We start from the raw sequence: 8,779 nt of genomic DNA on the forward strand, positions 1-8,779 counted from the left end.
TGTGAACAGGCTAAATATAACGTTTATAATTTTTATGTAGCCTACTGTATAGTTAACTTTGGCCTTTGTGCCCCCCATCAAATATGCCCAAATATGAATATATACTGTATATAATATAATATATATCATTTAGGGGCAGCCGTGGCCTACTGGTTAGCGCTTCGGACTTGTAACCGGAGGGTTGGAACCCCGACCAGTAGGCACGGCTGAAGTGCCCTTGAGCAAGGCACCTAACCCCTCACTCCTCCCCGAGAGCCGCTGTTGTCGTAGGCAGCTCACTGCGCTGGGATTAGTGTGTGCTTCACCTCACTGTGTGTTCACTGTGTGCTGAGTGTGTTTCACTAATTCATGGATTGGGATAAATGCAGAGACCAAATTTCCCTCACGGGATCAAAAGCGTATATACTGTATACTTACAGGATCAATAAGAGTATATATACTTATACTTATTCTTACTTACTTAAATGAAGGCCAAGTGACCGCTCAATGGTGTTTTATGCCCCCAACATTGTCTTCCAGGCAGCGCGGCCACCGCTGGCTTAAAGGCACCTAACCCTAACCCTAACCCCAACCCCACAAACAACATCTGCACAACATACATAAAAATACACTCAACACTTATCTTGTCACACATTTCCAGACGCACATCATCACACATTTGAGGGTCTGTGGCCTTGAAGGGAACCCAGGCTGGACAATTTTACAGAGGAAAAGAGCAGAGAGATTGTGGATTTTAAAACTTCAAACACTACACCCACAAGGTCTTAATGAAAAATTAAATTAAAGTTTTAAACCACTCATGTCTTTTTTACAGCTCCTCTCTTTTATTTCCTTTTAACTTTTATTTTATTCTGTTTTATTTAATTTATTTGACTTTTAGATGGGATTAGTGGGGCGGGGACAACTGGCCAGTGCATAATGGTCCAAACAACCACTCACCAAAGCAAATTTTAATTCTAATTTCCCAACCTTAACCCATGCCTAACCCAAGTGCATTCCAGCAGCACTGCCTTGAAGACAACATTGGGGGCATAAAACGCCAAGAAACCAAGTGACCTTGCCCCTAAAGTTACGAAATTCCAAGCCTGACGCGCAGTGATGCCTCGTAGATAAAAAAAAAAAATGCTGGAGAATTATGTGGCATCGAAATGAGGCGCCGAAATCAATGTTGTTATTCGAAGACGTTACTACTATCTGCCTCGGCGCTGATTACCTATTGGAACAGAGTTTCGGTGCCCAACCCTACTCGTACCACACACTCTATAAAGAACCCAGAGAGAGAGAGAGAGAGAGAGAGAGAGAGAGAGAGTGTGTGTGTGTGTGTGTGTGTGTGTGTGTGTGTGTGTGTGTGTGTGTGTGTAGCATACCGAGGCATGTGTTGAAACACTCTGGTTTATTGTGTAGAAGCGGGTCATGCATCTTCACATATAAAACTGCAGCTGACTATGAGGATGAACATACACACACAAAGTAGTGGACCCCCCACATGATGGACTGTCCCACACAGTGGACCCCCCCTCACAGTGGACCCCCCCGCACACATGATGGACCATCCCATGGTCCAGACCCCAATCCCAGAGCCGTCATGGGTCAGGCGGTGGTGATGTAATGGGTCAGTTTCTGGGACCAGCATCACATACATAAGTGTTTATGCGGCTATTTCTTGACAAAAGTTATAATCTAAAAATCACATATCAAAACACACCAGCGCCATCGTTACATGAGTCTGTTTGAGTCGTTATTCACATGGCCATCGTTACATGAGTCTGTTTGAGTCGTTATTCACATGGCCATCGTTACATGAGTCTGTTTGAGTCGTTATTCACATGGCCATCGTGACATGAGTCTGTTTAAGTCGTTATATACGCGGCCATCGTTACATGAGTCTGTTTGAGTCGTTACACGAGTCTGTTTGAGTCTTGATTCACGCATGTGTTCACACCGTGGTCTCGTGTTTCCAGAGTCCAGTTCTGATGTTTCCAGAGGCGGGTCGGTCGGGGCCGAGTATGAGGGGGTTCTGGGGGCCGAGCGAGAGGGGGTTCTGGGGGCTGCTGTCCTTCTGCAGTCCGGCGGCGCTGGCCAAGTTCAGACCGTAGCTCTGTGCTTTGGGGCGGGTCTCCATACCCAAGGGGAGGGGCATCATATTGGGGCGGGGCTCTATACCCAAGGGGAGGGGCATCGTGTTGGGGCGGGTCTCCATACCCAAGGGGAGGGGCATCACATTGGGGCGTAGCTCCGTGTCCAAGGGGAGGGGCATCACGTTGGGGCGGGGCTCTGAGTCCAGGGGGTGGGGCAGTGCCTCACTGGCTACTGCAGCTGAGTTCCCCACAGCCCCGTTACTCAGCCCAGAGCCCAGCTCGTCCAGCACCACAGAGCCCAGCCCTGGGTCCGCACTAGAACCTAGAACCGGACCCACGGCGTTGCCCAGGCTGGTGGGCAGGCTGGCGGTGAGACTGGTGGGCAGGCCGTTGCCAAGGCCGGTGGTCAGGCTGGTGGCGTGTGTGAGCGTGAGGCTGCTGGCGTGTGCGTGGGCGCTGGCCGTGGGCAGGGGCAGGCTGTGGGAGGTGGCCTTGTGGCGCTCGTGGCGCTCGTGGCGCGGCCGGCGGGTGAGGCTGGCGCTGCCGTCGCTGCTGTCGGGCGCCATGTGGCGCTGGCGGTAGGCCATGTAGGCGGCGCGGCGGCTGGCCCGCGTGTGCGCGTGCGCGTGGTGTCCGCCTCCTCCGCGCCTCTGGGGGGCGCTCTCGCTCTGCACGCTGCCCTCCACGCTGGTCGGCACGTCGTGCGCGTACTCCCGCAGCACGGTCAGTCGGCTGGCTCGCTCGCGCGCACGCGCACGGTTCTTATGGTGCCGCCCGTTAGACACGCCCCCCATCACCGCGTGCCCGTTAGCCACGCCCCCCACCACCCCGGGCCCCGCCCCCCCAGGCGGCTGGCCGCACACGTTGCTCGGGGCGACGGTGGGGGGGGGGCGCAGCAGCATGTGGTCCAGCGGGGCCACGTGCATCTTGATGTCGTTGTCCAGAGAGTGTTCCGTCAGGCTGTTGTCCAGCAGGGTGGGCGGAGTCCTGCACTGGGCCGCCTCCACCTGCAGATTGGTCAGCTTGGCTGACGGACGCAGGCTCGGAGCGTTCTTATTGGTGCAGCAGGAGTCCGTGCTGCTGTGGGCGGGGCCACACTTCCCCTCGCCGCTCCCTCGCGACGACGGCGGCGCTACCATGGCGACGGTCGACCCCGGCAACGGCGGCAGCGTGAGCGGGGCGAGGAGCGCGGGGGGGTGGCGGGGCGGTCGCCGGGGGCAACAGGAGCAGGAGCGCGCCCAGAGCAGACGCAGGTCTCGCCGGCCCACACCGTGGTGCCACAGCAGGAAGGCCGCCAGCGCCAGAGCGGTCAGTCCGAACAGGCAGGAGCCGGACAGCCCCAGTGAGGGCCAGGAGGGGTCCTGAGACACGGCCAGCGCGCCGAACGCCCACAGGAGCAGGAAGAGCGGCAGCGTGGTCGCCACGCCGACCAGCTGCGCGCGGAAGCTCTGCTCGTTCTCCAGGGCGGGGGCGGGGGGGTCGGGGGTCGTCTCCACGGCAGCCAGGTGCTGCGCCTCGTCGCCGGGCGGCTCCTTCAGCTCGTAGCGTCGCTCGGGGTGACGGTGCAGCTGCAGTGTGATCAGCAGGAAGTAGACGCAGTCCACGAACACGATGAACGCCAGCGGACCGAAGAACGCGCCCAGACTGGGCTCCCACGCCATCCAGCAACTACGCCAAGACACACACACACACACACACACACACATTAGAATACACACACACACACACACACACACACACACACACACACACACACATTAGAATACACACACACACACATTAGAATACACACACACACACCCCCAGACTGGGCTCCCACGCCATCCAGCAACTATGCCAAGACACACACACACACACATTAGAATACACACACACACACACACACACACACACACACACACACATTAGAATACACACACACACACACACACACACACACACACACACACACATTAGAATACACACACACATCCCCAGACTGGGCTCCCACGCCATCCAGCAACTACGCCAAGACACACACACACACACACATTAGAATACACACACACACACACACACACACACACACACACACATTAGAATACACACACACACACACACACACACACATTAGAATACACACACACACACACATTAGAATACACACACACATTAGAATACACACACACACAGGGCTCCCACGCCATCCAGCAACACACACATACATTAGAATACACAAACACACAGAGCTCCCAGGCCATCCAGCAACTACACCAAGACACACACACACACACACATTAGAATGCAAATACACACACACATTAGAATACACACATACACACACAAACACACACACACATTAGAATACACACACACACACACTATGGGGCGGTGGTCACACACACACACACACACACACACCTACACACACACACACACTATGGGGCGGTGGTCACACACACACACACACACACACACACACAAACACACACACACACATTAGAATAGGAATACACACTCACTATGGGGCAGTGATCTGGCTGCCGTAGTTTTTGATGTTGGCTGCCGCTGTGATGCCGCATACGATGATGGGGATCCCTCCTCCAATCAGGTAGAACCTGCACACAGATTACACACGTCAGCTCACACACACACTTTATATACCTCTGCTCTCTCTAAACACACACAGTTTATACACATCACTAACTCCACTCCACACCAACTCTACAGCATAGACACATGTCTGTTGCCATCACTAATTCCATATCACAGACATGTGTCTGTTGCCATCACTAACTCCACAGCACAGACACATGTCTGTTGCCATCACTAATTCCACATCACAGCACTAATTCCACATCACAGATATGTCTGTTGCCATCACCAACTCCACATCACAGACACGTGTTTGTTGTCATCACTAACTCCACAGCACAGACATGTCTGTTGCCATCACTCATTCCACATCACAGACATGTCTGTTGCCATCACTAATTCCACATGACCGACATGTCTGTTGCCATCACTAACTCCACATCACAGACACATCATATGTCTGTTGCCATCACCAACTCCACATCACAGACACGTGTTTGTTGTTATCACTAACTCCACAGCACAGACATGTCTGTTGCCATCACTCATTCCACATCACAGACATGTCTGTTGCCATCACTAACTCCACATCACAGACACATCATATGTCTGTTGCCATCACTAACTCCACAGCACAGACACGTGTCTGTTGCCATCACTATCTCCATATCACACACACACACACATCACATGTCTGTTGCCATCACTAACTCCACAACTCCACATCACAGACATGTCTGTTGCCATCACTATCTCCACATCACACACCTGTTGCCATCACTATCTCCACATCACACACACATCATATGTCTGTTGCCATCACTAACTCCACATCACAGACATGTCTGTTGCCATCACTATCTCCACATCACACACACATCACATGTCTGTTGCCATCACTATCTCCACATCACAGACATGTCTGTTGCCATCACTATCTCCACATCACACACCTGTTGCCATCACTATCTCCACATCACACACACATCATATGTCTGTTGCCATCACTAACTCCACATCACAGACATGTCTGTTGCCATCACTATCTCCACATCACACACACATCACATGTCTGTTGCCATCACTATCTCCACATCACACACACACACACATCATATGTCTGTTGCCATCACTAACTCCACATCACAGACATGTCTGTTGCCATCACTAACTCCACATCACAGCATTAATTCCACATCACAGACATGTCTGTTGCCATCACTAACTCCACATCACAGACACGTGTCTGTTGCCATCACTAACTCTACAGCACAGACATGTGTCTGTTGCCATCACTAATTCCACATCACAGCACTAATTCCACATCACAGACACGTGTCTGTTGCCATCACTAATTCCACATCACAGACATGTCTGTTGCCATCACTAATTCCACATCACAGACATGTCTGTTGCCATCACTAACTCCACATCACAGACATGTCTGTTGCCATCACTAACTCCTAACTCAGTCCAACTCAGACATACAGTGGTGTGAAAAAGGGTTTCCCCCCCTTCCTGATTTCTTATTTTTTTGCATGTCTGTCACACTTACATGTTTCAGATCATCAAACAAATTTAATAGAAAAGTATTTAGTGACGTAAGGTGACACTAAGACACTAACATTGATATTATCGAATTAACAGCAATTCTAAGGATTTTGAGCTTTATTATTTTATTTTTTAAACACACTGATATTATTCTGCAGGAATCTGCTCATAATTGTATATGGTCCACACTTCAACAACCCATGAACATGAAATCTAGGTTACTATCTAGGTCTGTTGCCATCACAACCCATGAACATGAAATCTAGGTTACTATCTAGGTCTAACCATGTCAGAAGGATAGACACTAAATGAATGTAGCGCAGTAAGCACATGAATAATTTATTAAGCATAGAGTGAATGCATTAGTTTCTGTTATTGCCTAGGCTATAGGCTAGCTTACAATATGATGAGGCTCACATGTTATGAGACACGTGTCAAGCAGAGGTTAGTTAGTTAGTTAGTTTATTTGTCCTTACATAGGAAATTTGTTTTCACATACCATACAATACAAGCCTCACAGACATGAAATACAGAGATACACACAGTTGAAGCTAAAGATGAGTAAGTATGCTGATCAGTAGCCGGGGTCAGACGGGACAGGACTCATGAATATGCTGATCAGTAGCCGGGATCAGACGGGACAGGACTCATGAATATGCTGATCAGTAGACGGGATCAGACGGGACAGGACTCACCCCGGCTTTGCCTAGACTCACAAAATTAATTTCTGTCAATTAAACCTTGCTACTATTGTCTTATCAGTTTAGCTAGGAAGATTTATTGATGGGTAGCCTCATTTATTGTGATAGTTTTGTAGTCTACCTGAGCATGGCTCTGGGAGGTGCTGGTGCATTGTGGGAGTTGTAGTCTACCTGAGCATGGGTCTGGGAGGAGGTTGTGCATTGTGGGAGTTGTAGTCTGCCTGAGCATGGGTTTGGGAGGTGCTGGTGCATCTTGGGAGTTGTAGTCTACCTGAGCATGGGTCTGGGAGGTGCTGGTGCATTGTGGGAGTTGTAGTCTACCTGAGCATGGGTCTGGGAGGAGGCGGTGGCTCGTCCATCTCCTCGTAGCGTTTGGCCTTGCGGGTCACCTGCTTATAGATGTTCCTAGCCGTCACACCTGACCACAGCGCAGTGGCCAATGTGGAGTAGTGAAGAACAATCCCCACCTGAGCAGGCGCACACACACACACACACACTTATTACATACAAACTACAAACACACCGCTTCTTCATGTCTTAGGCACACTGCACAAGTACGAATAGAAAACACAATGACAGAACAGCAAGGGACAAGCTTGGAGTGGGGTAAATACAGAGGGGCATTAGGGCACATAGGGAGGGCAGTAGGGTAGATAAAGGTGGGGGTAGAGAGAGACAGAGAGGGGCATTAGGGCAGATAGAGAGGGGCATTTGGGGCATCTAAATAATGGCATTGGGGCAGATAAAGAAGGCATCAGGGCATGTAGAGAGGGGCATTAGGGCAGTTAGAGGGATATTAGGGCATATAGAGAGGGGCATTAGGGCAGATAGAGAGGGGCATTAAAGCAGATAGAGGGATATTAGGGCATATAGAGAGGGGCATTAGGGCAGATAGAGAGGGGCATTAGGGCAGTTAGAGGGATATTAGGGCATATAGAGAGGGGCATTAGGGCAGTTAGAGGGATATTAGGGCATATAGAGAGGGGCATTAGGGCATATAGAGGGATATTAGGGGGGCATATAGAGAGCGGCATTAGGGCAGATAGAGGGATATTAGGGCATATAGAGAGGGACATTAGGGCAGATAGAGGGATATTAGGGGGGCATATTGGTGGCTGGTACTCACCGCCTGGCAGACGCTGGCGTAGCGGGTTAGGTTGATGCCCCCGATGAAGGTGGCGACGGTGAGGAAGATGTGGAGACACAGGTTCACCAGCATGTGCCAAAACTTACGGCTCACACACACACGCCTGCAGAACACACACAAACACACACAATGCGTTGGTTCATATTGAGATTAGGTAAATGCGTTGGTTCATATTGAGATTAGGTAAATGTGTTGGTTCATATTGAGATTAGGTAAATGCGTTGGTTCATATTGAGATTAGGTAAATGTGTTGGTTCATATTGAGATTAGGTAAATGCGTTGGTTCATATTGAGATTAGGTAAATGTGTTGGTTCATACTGTAATTACGACTGCGTTAATTGTGCAGCCCTAGTGTGCAGTAGAGGTGTGTGTGTGTGTTTATACAAACCATTACCCCTGGGTGTGTGTGTGTGTGTGTGTGTGTGTGTGCGTGTACACCTTTCCCCCTGGGTGTGTGTATGCGTGCGTGTGTGTGCATGCGTGCGTGTGTGCGCGTCTGTGTGCTACCTGTGGTGGTAGAGGTAGCGGGTGTGCACGCGCGTGTGTGTGTGTCTGTGTGTGTCTGTGTGTGTGTGTGTGTGTGTGTGTGTGTGTGTGTGTTACCTGTGGTGGTAGAGGTAGAGTGAGTGTGTGTGTGTGTGTGTGTGTGTGTGTGTGTGTGTGTGTTACCTGTGGTGGTAGAGGTAGAGTGAGTGTGTGTGTGTGTGTGTGTGTGTGTTACCTGTGG

The 8,779-nt window shown here is 50.6% G+C and overlaps 1 protein-coding gene across 1 annotated transcript in view; it reads right to left on the reverse strand.

Annotated features, from left to right (window-relative positions):
• Positions 1 to 1,378: 1,378 nt before the first annotated feature.
• Positions 1,379 to 8,779, reverse strand: part of adgra3 (adhesion G protein-coupled receptor A3) — a 52,666-nt gene continuing 45,265 nt past the window's right edge. The window contains exons 16-19 of the mRNA XM_042070012.1: positions 8,031 to 8,154; positions 7,226 to 7,371; positions 4,580 to 4,675; positions 1,379 to 3,746 (exon numbers count right to left, since the gene is read on the reverse strand). Of these exons, the coding sequence (XP_041925946.1) occupies positions 1,937 to 3,746; positions 4,580 to 4,675; positions 7,226 to 7,371; positions 8,031 to 8,154 (2,176 nt within the window). The 3' untranslated portion in view covers positions 1,379 to 1,936. The remainder of the gene's footprint in view (positions 3,747 to 4,579; positions 4,676 to 7,225; positions 7,372 to 8,030; positions 8,155 to 8,779) is intronic.

Source organism: Alosa sapidissima, chromosome 18, assembly GCF_018492685.1.
Source record: "Alosa sapidissima isolate fAloSap1 chromosome 18, fAloSap1.pri, whole genome shotgun sequence".
NCBI classification, from domain to species: Eukaryota; Metazoa; Chordata; class Actinopteri; order Clupeiformes; family Clupeidae; genus Alosa; species Alosa sapidissima.